Source organism: Xenopus laevis, chromosome 5S (genome assembly GCF_017654675.1).
Source record: "Xenopus laevis strain J_2021 chromosome 5S, Xenopus_laevis_v10.1, whole genome shotgun sequence".
NCBI classification, from domain to species: Eukaryota; Metazoa; Chordata; class Amphibia; order Anura; family Pipidae; genus Xenopus; species Xenopus laevis.
In genome coordinates this window covers 106,995,251-107,009,905 of record NC_054380.1, presented here as the reverse complement: position 1 = coordinate 107,009,905, position 14,655 = coordinate 106,995,251, and the positions used below count along the sequence as shown (strand labels likewise).

The window sequence follows — 14,655 nt, the reverse complement described above, 5'->3', positions numbered from 1 at the left end:
ACTAGTAAGCGATGCTAACTTTATGTTTAGTGTCAGGCTATCTATAACAGCATACTGTCAATTGTACACCTGGAATATAGAGCAGGGGTCCCCAATCTTTTTTTTTTTACCAGTGAGCCACATTCAAATGTAAAAAAAAGTTGGAGAGCAACATAAGCATGAAAAATGTTCCTGGGGTGCCAAGTATGGTTTGTGATTGGCTTACTGGTAGCCTCTATATGGGCTTGCAGCCTACAGGAGCCTCTGTTTGGCAATACACATGATTTGTATGCAACTAAAACTTGTCTTCAAGCCAGGAAATCAAAAATAAGAACCTTCTTTAAGGCCACTGAGAGCAACATCCAAGGGGTTGGAGACCACCGTGTTGCTCAAAGCCCACATAAATGGATAGAAAGCAAAACATTTTCCCTCTGGCGGTCTGTGGCAAGCTCTAGTTCACCTTTTGATAGGAATGCCCATTATTGTCTAATACTCAAGTGTCTGACAGTATTACATTACAAGCAAACGAGAAAAAATGCCTGGATAAGTGCTGTTCTTCTCCAGGTATGGATCTGCAGTCGTCCATCAGTGCTACTTAGCTGAAGCAGAATTTCATTAGGAAACATAGAACATCAAATCTACATTTGCCAATGTTTATATGTCAATAGTTTTTTAACTTTTAGAAGAAGATAAGTGTCCTGATAAATAAATCAGGGGCCCTAGAGTACCCAAACGGCATTTCCTGAGAGCGTGGATTTAGTATAGTCATTTGGGTTGCAATCAGTCAGGTCAGGTAGAATGGTGTATATACACAAGGATGGGCACATATCACCTTGGTCAGTAAATTGGTGAACCAGAATTGGATGGTGGGTGGCGAATGGTTTACTACTATTTCTACTACTACAGTATAAGTGACTTCTTATAAACCAACAAAGAATTCTCTTTTTGTTAATGGAATATTTACACGTGATCAAAGGCAAGTAAAATACAAAGGTCCCCCTTATGACCTTGTCCACAACATGCCAATCAAAGATATATCTTACACTGGACCAAGTTAAAAGGGGTATTCGGAACAAATCCTGTGGGTTGTCTCCTAAGTACTGATGAGCAGATGATTCCTCAGAAACCAAGAGAATAAGGCAAAGTTATTCTATAGTCACTCATCGGGTTTATTACATGTTTAAATTATTTTTTAGCAGACCTGAGGTATGGAGATCCAAATTAGCGAAAGATCCCTTATCCAAAAAAACTCAGATATCAAGGATTCCAAATAACAGGTCCTATAGCTGTATAAACAGTATATATCTTAGCAATAACAAAAAAGAGTGCTTTTCATCCTTCATATGAGAAGAAAGCAATGGATACTATATGATCTCTTACCTGTTTACCCCATACATAATATGTATCGCTTATCTGCAAGGAAAAGTAGGACAATAAATATATATGAAGTCCTTTAAATGTGTGTGTGTTTGAGTGTGTGTTTACTGTCCCTTTAAATCTAATGTAAAGTCTCTTGAGTGATGGAGGGCTGCAGCAGAGGCCATTGAAATCCACCAGATTGCCCATTGCTGTTTGTTCATTTACAGATGAATACATCTGTTACTGGTGTCTACAATGTAAACATAATAACATAATGTGCATGTATAGTTAAAACATTCTATGTTTAAAGTACTTTGAATAGATAACATTTTGATATTTAGAACCAATGGATACAGCCTTCAAGGCCAAAATAGAATGTAAGTACCATGCTAGGCTAGGCAGCAGCTTAGTTCTCAGTATGTAAATAAAAAGCAGCTTTTTTTAATGCTGATGTGAGGTATATCCCTGGTGCCTTGAACTGTCTACTGGCAAACAGAGCTTAATTGCATTACCACACTAACAAGCTAAGGAATACCAATGCCTTACTCTGCATTGTAACAGCAAGGAAGATTTCCCTTTATTCATTCTGGTAACATTATTTTAGAAAAAAAATTGCTTTTACTTATTAATCCCATTTCTATTGAAAACATGAGAACAGGCACTGTATTCCAGTAAGTCAGTGAGCAGAATGAGACCACAAACCGATACTATAATATGCCAACAGGTCCCATAAGTGTATAGTCTATACGCTGCACAGACAGTAGGCATATATATCCAGCACTAGGAATAAAATCTAAAGAGATACATTGCTTTCAGATGCAGCTATGGCTCCAGAGCCCCTTCTCAACTGTCACTGATTAAACAAGGCTCTTCCCAATTGTAACGGTAACAAGGGAAGCATATGCCAATGCTATATCATTAGCTGGAAGGCAGTGTGTTACATAATGTGCTGACAGCATTAGTTTGGAAGCATCATATTTACATAAGCAATAGAGCAAACATCAACATCCAGCTGGATTTTTGTCGGCAAATGCAATATAAATCACAGAGGCTTTTTATAAAATAATCCTATGGCTACCGGCTCAACGTAGTAAAGACATATACTCTACCATTATGATTAGAGTTCTCGGTCTGCTTATTTTATCCACATCATCCTCAAGCACAATTTCATGTGACAAATCCCCTTGTCGTCTGGTGCAAATATGGGGACAGCTCCTCTGTACCACAGCACGAAAGGCTTGAAGCAGAACAATACTGGCAGTACAGCCCATATCTGCATCCTGAAGGCTACAGAATAACTTTGTGGATGCTATGTTTGTAAAACAGTGGTTCCTTGTTCCTGGAAGCAGCCTACACTGCAGCTGTAGCCAGCCTGCTCTCTCCAATCAGTTTCTGCTGCCCGGATCATCTGATCAGAACTAAATAGCTTGGATGCAGCTATAGGAAAAGATTTCATCCACTGTAACTGAACACTTGCAGAGACATTAGGGCAGAGAATTGTCTCCAAATAATTCTGGATTCAGGAGAAGTCCATGGTTTCCTGTTTTTTTTTTTATTCCTGTTCTACAGAATAAAAAGAGCTGCAGTTCTAAAGTGTTTTTATTGAAATCGTCTGTTCAAATTATGCATTTGGTTTGGTTTTATCAGCAAAAATACAGTATGGTCTGGAAAATCTGATCTCAGTAGGAACAATAAGTATACTGATACTAAATATGAAGGCTGGTGATAAAAAATTAAGCCACTGGCTGTTTCTTGCTATTTCCTATATTTTAATTGTACACTGGAACTCAATTATTGACATAGTGCCATGCAAAAAAAATATATCTAGGGTTCTGCCTGGCACGCAGTGACACAGCAAGCAGCATATACAATTAAGGAATTCAAATACAGAGGTGCACAGCCCATGTGCCGCCCACCCACCAAGAATATGCAAAGGAGTTACCCAGTACATTTTACCACTGCACTGAGAAATCTCTGACACTTCAGAAGAAACAAAGCTTTCTCTGCAGATTTATACCTTAATTGATGCAAATAGGGAGGAATCATTGCACCAAGGGGAAACTTCTGTCTGCCATGTAAGGATGATCTATCGGCCAAGAGCACCCACTTTGTGCATTCTACCTTTATATTTTGTGCATTCTCTCATTGTAACCATTTATGTTCATACTCTGCTCTTTTAGTAATATTTTTATGGTACATCTTTACTGATTTTTTGTATTTTTGCACTTAAAACATGTATGGGATACTGTCTATCTATCGGCCAAGGGCACCCACTTTGTGCATTCTACCTATATATTTTGTGCATTCTCTCATTGTAACCATTTATGTTCATACTCTGCTCTTTTAGTAATATTTTTATGGTACATCTTTACTGATTTTTTGTATTTTTGCACTTAAAACATGTATGGGATACTGTCTATCTATCGGCCAAGGGCACCCACTTTGTGCATTCTACCTATATATTTTGTGCATTCTCTCATTGTAACCATTTATGTTCATACTCTGCTCTTTTAGTAATATTTTCATGGTACATCTTTACTGATTTTTTGTATTTTTGCACTTAAGACATGTATGGGATACTGTCCCTTTAAGTACTGTTTTTTTTAAGTACTGTTTTTTTTCTTTCTTTTTTTCTAATTGCTTCTGATCGGTTGTTCTCTGTATAAAAGCTAATTTCCTGTGGGTGGGATCTCAGCCCATGATTAAGTAACATTGGGTACGAAACGCATAGGGCCTATGGAGATATAAGAATATTTTCAACTTTGACTAATAAAGACAATTTTTTAACTTATGTTTTGTGCCAGATAGCCCTGTTTATCTTGTTGTACATTTTTGATTTCCGCTCCCTGAATCTGAGGGTCTGCTGCACCTGGACCAATATTTGGTGAGCTATTTACATTGATGTTCTGGAGCTTTTTTTTCCTTTTGTTGCACCCACTCTTTCCTTTTGTTGCACCCACTTGTATGCCCCATGCACACACAACCCTTTCTTGCATGTCATTCATGTGAATGCATATAATTCAAAAGCAAGTAGAAGCAAATGCAAACAATATCTAGAGCCCTGGAAATGATGGCTGCTTAAGACAACCTAATGGCTGCAAGTTTTCTGCAAAGACAGCGGAGAATGTGCTCCGTGTCCCACAGGAGATGGGCATCATGAAAAGTATATGTGGCCACTTTGATTTATACAGGCACCATGATCAGTAAAATAAGCAACAAACATTTTTTTTCCTTTGACACCAAGCCTTTAAGTTTTGATACTGTTCCTGAACTCTGGTCTATCAGCGTTTCTGTTGATTATAAAACATCACCATATACAGTAATGTGAGAAAGGCTCTAAGAGGAAATGGGTTCAATATTATTGACTGAAATTAATACCAGTTTAGGGCAGATCATTCCAGTGTTTCATATGTTTGTACAAATGGAAATACAATTTATTTTTGGACTGAACATTTCTGACTAGGCAACAAGGCCATTCTATCACTAGCCTTGCAGCGTTGTCTTACACTTCAGTGAATTTCCGTCTTCATCCCTATACCTACTGTATGATGGTAATCATTTGTTGGAATTGCTAACTATTTTACTGCTATCATAACAACCAACAATTATAGGAGATAAAATTGTGCCCATGTGAGAATCCAAAGGGTGGCTCTGGAACAAAACCCAAATACATATGGAAAACAAATTCCCATGCTTAAATCTATTAACATACAGGCAGTTATTTAACACAGGTCATTTTGCACCTCAGTATCCTACTACATCCAATATCCAATATTTAAAATGAGATTTGTGTCACAATTGTAAATGAGGATGAGTTAATAGTAATAAAATTGCCCCTATAATTATCCATAAGAACCTCATTGCACAGGAAGGATCAGTTTTGGTCCTTTTCACATGTTCCCTGGACCCTGTAAATCTAAACTTTTGGCTTAGATGGATTCACACCTCCTTTACACTTTAGCACATATTACATTAGTTATAACAGTATTCGCACTGCCAATTTATTTCAGTGAGTCTCTGTGTATGAATATGTGTTAGCATGCACCATATGACCGCATTTCACAGTATTTTGTTGATTTACCATAACAGCCATTCATCAGTCAAGAACAGCAAAGATCTCTTCTATTTATTCTAAAAGTGCAAAGAACTCTTCATCAGGGTGCAACCAGTGAGGTAGGTTGTAAAATGCAAAATATAGGACATTTTGCCCATTTTTACCATCTTATCCAGACTTTGTAAATGAGGCTCCATGAATAATCAACTCACATTGACGAAGGGCTAGAGAGGAGAAGGTTAAAAGCTAAAAGACTGTTCTAGACCCATGACTGGGTCCTTTGACATTTTGTTGAATCAATTTATTTGGCAATTGCTTTAGTATGTCCAAAATGTATGTTTTCATATATTTTTTTTCTGCAGAAAACAACTTCTACTCAGGACCGGACTGAGAATTAAAATAGGCCCTGGCATTTCAGGTACACAGAGGCCCTATCAGCCCACACAGAGGCCCAAACAGACCCCACCAGCCCACTAAATACTGACTTTCTATGGCACCTTATAGCAGCCCCTCTGGCATTTGCCAGAACCCACAGATTGCCAGTCTGGGCCTGTTTTACTGAACAAAGTGGCAGAAAACAAGGAGTAATGAAAGCTGAGGTTGCTTTGTAAACCTGCGTAATAAACAGTGCCTACCTAATGCTCTGTAGAAAAGAAAATGACCTGCACTAAAATCAATCTGTTACTTGCTTGCAAGTAACTTATCTGCCATGGCCATTTTATACTTTGTGTAAGGATACATGTAAAGTGAACAGCGCTTCAAGGACCTTGTAAGGCCACTCACCGTCTCCAGATGGATGTCTGTTCCTGAAACGTCCTTGCAGGCAAGTTGTCAGTCGCCAGCGGTGACGCGCCCGTGCGTTCGTGCGCGAGCGTTCGCCTTGTCGCGCGTGCGCCTAGTCGCGCGCGCGTCTTGGCGTGCGCGCGTACGTTCGTGCGCGCCGTGCGTCCTTGCGCATGCGAATTGACGCTGGGCCTATAATTTCACTGCTAACATGTGAACAAGTTGCTTGGTTATCTTGGACATTTCCTAAAGACCCCAGCACTGTTTATTGACTTCCTGATATCGACCCGGCTATCCTTGACTCTGCTTGAACGCTACCTGCATCTGACCTCGGCCTGTTGACTCTGAACCTAAGCTGCCTGCATCTGACCCCGGCCTGCCTGACTTCGAACCTGAGCTGCCTGCATCTGACCTCGGCCCGTCTGACTTCGTCCATCTTGATCCCTACTACTACTTATCCGGACTCTCCGGCCTCTTTTCACGGCGCATCCTACCTGTTCCACCTTCAGGTTAATCTGCTGTCGGTGGAAGCTGCTCGTGAGCCCTCCTCTACAAAAGATCCACCTAACGTCTAAACGTAAGTCTAACAGTATAACCAAGCCATGGATCGTGAAGAGGAGGAGTCTGCACTGAGCCAAGTATCTCAGCAATTGGCTGCCCTTACGCAAGCTGTTCAAGAACTGCAAGGGGGCTATAATCAAATCCAGGATCAGCTACAGAATGTTTTACCCGGTGCTGGATCCCCTCCTATCATTAATATCCAACAGCCAAGCACTGCTGCCTCTTCTGCTTCCGCTGAGCCCAAGTTATCCCTTCCGGAGAAATTTTCTGGGGATCGAAAGAAATTCAGACTTTTTGTTAATAACTGCAAGTTATTCTTCACGCTAAAGCCCTTGTCTTATCCAATTGAACAGGTGAAAGTGGGATTCATTATTTCTTTGCTGCAAGGCCAGCCACAGTCTTGGGCATTTCGTCTCATGGATTAGCAAAATCCAGTACTTGCTTCCGTGGAATCATTCTTTTCTGCCATGGCTTCACTTTATGATGATCCGCATCGCGAAATTGCTGCGGAGGCCGCCCTACGAGCTCTCAGCCAAGGTCGGAGGCCTGTAGAAGATTATGCTATGGAATTCCGGGAGCTCGCTGTGGAGACCGAATGGAATGATGCAGCACTCAAACATCAATTCCGTTTGGGTTTATCTATTGGCCTAAAAGACGAAGTTGCCCGAGTAGCAATGCCTGGCTCTTTAGAGGAAATGATTTCTCTGGCAGTTCAGTTGGACATTAGATTGCGTGAAAGGAAGACTGAAAGAGCTTCTGAGATTTCTCCTTTCTGGACCACTCCCAAGGCTCCCCCTCCAGTAAGGGGTACTCTTACTAACCCTGATTCCGAGCCGATGCAAATTGGAGCAATTAGACCCTCTCTCTCTGTGGAGGAAAGATTAAGACGACGAAGGCTGAATCTATGTTTGTATTGTGGACAAGCTGGACATCTCCTTCGAAAATGCCCTATTCGACCAACATCCTCAAGTAAAGAGACCTTCTCTCCTGTTATTAACCATTCAACAAGTTTTTCACCCCTACTGATTGTGTCCCTTTCTTTGCAGTGGGGAGAGGAGCAGGTGGTTCTTCCAGCTCTAATTGATTCCGGTGCAAGCGGATGCTTTATTGACTCTCAAGTGGTGGACAATCTTCATATTCCTCTTCTGCTTAAAGAGAGTCCTGTCTTCATCAGAGTGGCAGATGGTTCTGCAATTAGTTCTGGTCCGGTGACTAAAGAGACTATTGCACTTCTCACATGTTTGAATAAAATTCACTTCGAGCAAATGAGTTTTGATGTAGTTGCTTCCCCATTATTTTCAGTTATTTTAGGCCTTCCGTGGCTTCGTAAACATAACCCTATTATTGATTGGGTTTCCGGAAAATTTACTTTTTATTCTGAGCTCTGTCAGTCCTCTTGTTTACAGCCTCTTGGGAAGCAAGTGTGTACAGTCTCTCCAAGTAACGAACCTAATATTCTTCCTACAGTGTACCAGGAGTTTGCTGATATCTTCGACAAGAAAGGTGCGGATATATTACCTCCTCATAGAATATATGACTGTCCGATTGAGCTTTTGCCTGGCAGTCAAATACCCTTTGGACGCATCTATCCATTATCTGAGCCAGAACTGAAGACTCTTAAGGATTATTTGGATGACAATTTAGCCAAAGGATTCATTAGATATTCTACTTCCCCAGCAGGAGCTGGTATTTTCTTTGTAGAAAAAAAAGATGGTTCTCTAAGACCATGTATTGACTACAGGGAATTAAACAAAATAACCGTTAAAAATCGATATCCACTCCCTCTAGTTCCGGAACTTGTCCAACAACTTCGTGGTGCAAAGGTGTTCTCCAAACTCGACCTTCGTGGAGCCTATAATCTTGTGAGGATACGTAAGGGAGATGAGTGGAAGACGGCCTTTCGTACCCGTTACGGGCATTTCAAATATCTAGTAATGCCATTCGGGCTTTGTAACGCGCCCGCAACATTTCAACACTTTGCAAATGACGTTTTACGAGATTTTCTTGATATCTTCGCAATTGTTTATTTGGACGATATTCTTATTTTTTCACAGTCACTCCAAGAACATCGAATTCATATGAAAAAGGTCTTTAATCGCCTTAGAACCCACCGTTTGTATGTAAAATTAGAGAAGTGCGAGTTTGAAAAAGAATCCGTGGAATTTTTGGGTTTTATTATTTCTTCTAAAGGAATTCAGATGGATCACAAGAAGGTTTCAGCCATCCTGGACTGGCCAGTCCCTACCAGTCGTCGAGCTGTTCAAAGTTTCATCGGATTCTCTAACTTCTACAGGAAATTCATTAAAAATTTTTCCCAAATTATTCTCCCTATCACTAAACTCACACGTTCCAGTAAAAAATTTTTTTGGACTGATGAAGCACAAGTAGCCTTTACCTCTTTGAAGAAAACTTTTACTTCGGCCCCAATCTTAAGTCATCCTGATCCGGATTTACCCTTCCTACTGGAGGTTGATGCCTCTGAATCTGCAGTAGGTGCAATTTTATCTCAAAGGACTACAGTTAAAGATGAGTTACATCCTATCGCTTTTTTCTCTAGAAAATTGAACAGGGCAGAACAAAACTACGACGTCTCTGACAGAGAATTGTTGGCGATTAAACTCGCTTTTGAGGAATGGAGATATTTGCTTGAAGGTGCGAAACATCCAGTTATGGTATATACTGACCATCGAAACCTTGAGTACCTGCGTTCTGCCAAACGTCTCAGACCAAGACAAGCTCGTTGGGCAATGTTTTTTATGAGATTTTCCTTCCATATCACCTATCGTCCAGGCAAGAGGAATGTTAAAGCTGATGCCCTTTCTCGCATATTTTCATCTGACTCCTCTCCAGACATCTCTTCTGAGACAATCTTGAAGCCAACCAATTTCTTCCTTCTGCAGGAATCTCTGATTGACCGTCTAAAGAAGGCATCACTATTAGTTCCTGGCAACATCGTGGATCGATATGTCCTGTCTCGCAGGGCGGGTCTCTTGTTTTTTGGGTCAAAAATTTTTGTGCCAAGTGATCTTCGACTTGATGTCCTTAAAACCGTCCATGACTCTAAGCTTGCTGGTCATCCGGGCATAAAAAAGACTATTATTTTAGCCAAAAGGTCCTTCTGGTGGACAACTCTAGCCAAAGACTGTGCAGCATTTGTGTCCTCATGTGAGACATGCGCTAGATTCAAGAATCCACGCTCTAAGCCAGCAGGATTGCTCCAACCTCTCCCTATTCCATCGCGTCCATGGGGATCTGTCTCAGTGGACTTCATTTCAGAGTTACCGCCTTCTCATGGACAAACTACGATCTTTGTTTGTGTCGACAGGCTAACCAAGATGGCACACTTTTCGTCTTTATCCAAATTACCTTCGGCTGCAGTCACCGCTGAAACCTTTATCAAAGAGGTGGTTCGTCTACACGGAGTTCCAGATGAAATTGTGTCCGATCGTGGTGTCCAATTTACTTCCCAATTTTGGAAAGCGTTGTGTAAGGCTTTACAGATTAAAGTATCATTATCCTCTGCCTTCCATCCACAGTCCAATGGACAGACGGAGAGGACTAATCAGACCCTGGAGCAGTATTTAAGATGCTTTTCTTCTTTTGCACAGGATGATTGGGTAACTTTATTACCTCTTGCGGAGTTCGCATATAATAACGCCCACCATTCTACTATACGACAATCACCATTTTTTGCTAATTTCGGCCTTGATCCTGCTATTTTTCCAGTTTTTTTACCTGAGATACCTGTTCCCGCAGTACAGGAGCATCTTGCCTTTTTGTCATCAAATTTCAAGACTCTACAAGAGACAATGGGCAAAGCACAACAGGATTTTAAGGATTATGCAGACCGCAGACGCTCTCCTGGTCCTCAATTCAAAGTCGGGGATAAGGTTTGGTTATCTTCTGCCAATCTGAGACTAGCCTGCCCAAGTAAGAAGTTGGGTCAGAAGTACTTGGGACCTTTTTCCATTATCAAACAGATTAATTCTGTTACATTTCAACTTGAACTCCCGAACTCTTGGAAGATTCATCCCGTGTTTCATATGGCTCTTCTTAAACCTGTTATTCCTAACATCTTTCATGGTCGTGTGACGTCCCCTCCTCCAACGGTTATAGTTGATGGCCTGGAGGAATTCGTAGTGGAGAAGATTCTGGATTCAAGATTTCGAGGCAAGCAAGTTCAGTACTTGGTCAAGTGGAAAGGGTATGGGATGGAAGAGAACTCTTGGGAACCTGCATCCAATCTTCATACTCCCAGTCTTCTTCAAAGATTTCATCGAGCCCATCCCGAAAAGCCAGGTTCGTGTCGCGTCCTGAGGCCGCGTCTTGGGGGGAGGCACTGTAAGGCCACTCACCGTCTCCAGATGGATGTCTGTTCCTGAAACGTCCTTGCAGGCAAGTTGTCAGTCGCCAGCGGTGACGCGCCCGTGCGTTCGTGCGCGAGCGTTCGCCTTGTCGCGCGCGCGTCTTGGCGTGCGCGCGTACGTTCGTGCGCGCCGTGCGTCCTTGCGCATGCGAATTGACGCTGGGCCTATAATTTCACTGCTAACATGTGAACAAGTTGCTTGGTTATCTTGGACATTTCCTAAAGACCCCAGCACTGTTTATTGACTTCCTGATATCGACCCGGCTATCCTTGACTCTGCTTGAACGCTACCTGCATCTGACCTCGGCCTGTTGACTCTGAACCTAAGCTGCCTGCATCTGACCCCGGCCTGCCTGACTTCGAACCTGAGCTGCCTGCATCTGACCTCGGCCCGTCTGACTTCGTCCATCTTGATCCCTACTACTACTTATCCGGACTCTCCGGCCTCTTTTCACGGCGCATCCTACCTGTTCCACCTTCAGGTTAGTCTGCTGTCGGTGGAAGCTGCTCGTGAGCCCTCCTCTACAAAAGATCCACCTAACGTCTAAACGTAAGTCTAACAGACCTATAAAGGCATGAGGCAGTGCTTAAGCGTGCATTGTGTGCACTAAGACAGCAGTCTGTATGGCTTTAGACAGTGAAAAAGAAATACAATGTTCCTATGATAGGAGTTAATAGCTCAAAAGATGAAAGGCGGCACTCCGGTGAGATAAAAAGGTGGTTTATTCCAACAGGTCACGGACTCATAACACCTGACGCGTTTCGGGAGTGACTCCCTTAATCATAAGCCTATAATTAAGGGAGTCACTCCTAAAACGCGCCAGGTATTATGGATCTGTGATCTGTTGGAATGAACCACCTTTATATCTAACCGGAGTGCCGCCTTTTATCTTTTGAGCTATTATGATTCCAGTGAGGATGCTGATGGCAGAGCACCCGGACTATCTCAGCTAAACAATGGAGCTACACTAATTGGAACACACAGAGGGTGATTGGAGCGGCCTATTTTCCTTTTTTGTACTGTATATGATAGGAGTTAGTCTGTTACATTTGCTTTTGTCTAGTTTATTCATGTATCTCTTCAATTGTTTTCAACACTATAGATTTGCTTAAAACTGCACACCGTCACACCCTTTTGCAATTGTGGGTAAAAACTCATGAGTCCATGGGTGAAAACAAAAAATGTGAGTCCTTGTAACCCACATGTGTTTTTTTCCTCTTTATTTAATGGATTTATAGGACAACAAAAAAGTAATGTAGCAGTTTGATAACAGAAAATGTATTCCACAATCAGCTTAATATTGATTTCAATATTAATTATCAGCCATTTTTTTATTATCACTGCCCTCTATTATATAATTACACATTTACCATGTGGGAAAATGCATGCAGTTATTTATACAACTAGGTGTTAGAGAGCTGCAACCCATTTACAGTCATTATAAAGGTATTTGCTACCAATGCAGTTCTTTATGTACTTCATGGGTACCAGAGATACCACTTTGCACTTGGTTTTAAAACACTGTGCATTTCCTGGGGTGGTTTCTGGAGGTCCCTGTTAATTAAGAATTTCATTATATTATGACTTCAACAGCAATTCTGTGCTGCTGTGTTGGTGGGCTGGCAGGCCAGCTACAAGAGGGTTAACTGAGTGTCATGTAGTATCTCTGGCAACTCTCAATTGTCTTGTTTATACAGCAATTAATATTGTGTTGAACAATTACTATTTATTTTACATTTTTTCTCCTGAGAAGGTAAATTATAAGTGTCTCCTGATGCTTCTCTGCACAGTTCTCTCACTCTTTGTCAGCTTGTTTAGATCTGACCCTCTGGAGGCCATCTGGCTGTCCAGCTCACACTGAAGTCAGCACTGTACATGGCTCCCTCATGGCCATGGACTGGGGACCATTCGTCTGAAGATAAACAGAGTGGAAAATGGTGATTCATTGAACTGGATTTAGAAGTGGTTCCATATCTTACACCCTTGCAATTTGTCTGCATATTAACCTGCTAAAATACCAAGGGTAGGACCTTGCTATTGTGCACCAGCAGTGACCCGATTAGAGGATTAATGCATATTCTGAGCTCTTAAAGCAATAGCTTCACATGTGAAATAAAACGACAGATCATAGCTTTATACATCTCTGCTGCATCCAGAAAATAAGATAGACAGCCATGACTTGGGTCAAAAAGGTCTGCAATTTTAGCCATTTAAAAAAGGTGCTGATTTAAATCGGAGCCAAACAATAAAATCAAAGATGTAGTTTACTGTTCCAATTTGCTATTAAAAAAACATTGACACCATCCCTGTAGCACTGTTCTCACCAGGCTGTTTAATCCAGGCACATATCCCCACACTTGGATCCACTCTGCCCCCACAATTAGAACAGAAAAGTGAAATTTCATACAGAAGCCAACATTTATAAAATTATTATTTTAGAATAGACGAGGTTTGGGAGGTACATAATTCGTTTTGGGGGAACACTGCTGTAACCATATGTATTTTGTGCTCCAACAGCAAGTAATCAAAAGTCTAAAAATTCTGCTCAGTCCTCAGGAGCTTATAATAATCAATCCGCTTTTGTATCTATAAGTTACAATTAAAGTGTTACATAAATTGGGACTGTTGCTGCAGTGGATATAAAGCAGTATCCTTGTCTGGTAAACCACTACTATATTCTTGATATTAAAACACATAAGAGACCAATGTATCCAAATGATTTTTAACATGTAACTGGGGTGATCTGACCTGCTTTAGGGTATCAAGAAAGTTAATTTGGACAGAAGAGGCGGTAACATGTCCTGAATCATTCTGAAACACTAGGCTGCCAATTGGAATGAATTCTAAATTTAGCTCTGGCTTTTCAGATTTTTATTATAATGTCCTATGCCTTAAAACTTCTTTTACATTCACTCCTGTTTTCTGACTCTCAGAGTGTTCTTAGTTTGGACTGTAAATGACTTGCCAACTATTCCCAATCAACTAAAAATAAGAAAAATGAGAAATATATACAGTACATTGTATGGATTGTATTATCTAAACAGCTTTTTTTCAGTGGGTGACATTTATCCTAGTTATTGTTGCCTGACACCCATTTGTCATGCACTTCTAGACAGATACTTCTTAAGAGCTGAACTAGACAGTAATGGAAAGCTTACGGTCATTTGTTATTTTATTTCTTGAAATGATTCATGCACAGAGGGTTTGTGTGCACTTAGTGCTTAATGCACCTCCCAAGCTCTTTGGTTTCAGGTCATTCAGCAAACAGCTACAGTGAGACTTACAAACCTGGTGATGATTTTGGAGGAACATACAAATCAACTAATATACTGTGATAAATATGTCTATGGTTAGCCTAAAAATACTTGGAAAATATGTGTAACAAGTGAGGGTATAGGGAAATCTTCAAAAGTATTTTTACTGTGACTATGAAGATTTTCATTCATCCAGGTCATGGTATATCTAGTATAGGTATATCTAAAAACAAGAATGGATGAATGGATGTGTGAAGTGTTCTGAAACCGCCGGGGTACAGATGTTAGAACAGCATTG

The 14,655-nt window shown here is 41.0% G+C and overlaps 1 protein-coding gene across 4 annotated transcripts in view; it reads right to left on the bottom strand.

Moving 5' to 3' along the window:
* Nucleotides 1–14,655, bottom strand: part of dock10.S (dedicator of cytokinesis 10 S homeolog) — a 153,407-nt gene that overhangs the window by 124,773 nt on the left and 13,979 nt on the right. Inside the window, exon 1 of one of the 4 annotated variants that reach the window (XM_041563857.1) lies at nt 2,448–2,709. The exons of 1 other annotated variant lie outside the window; for it this stretch is intronic. In XM_041563857.1, coding sequence (XP_041419791.1) covers nt 2,448–2,609 — 162 coding nt within the window. In that variant the 5' untranslated portion in view covers nt 2,610–2,709. Of the gene's footprint in view, nt 1–2,447; nt 2,710–14,655 lie in introns of those variants that run through there. 2 more of the 4 variants (XM_041563860.1, XM_041563866.1) reach the window with 2 other exon arrangements.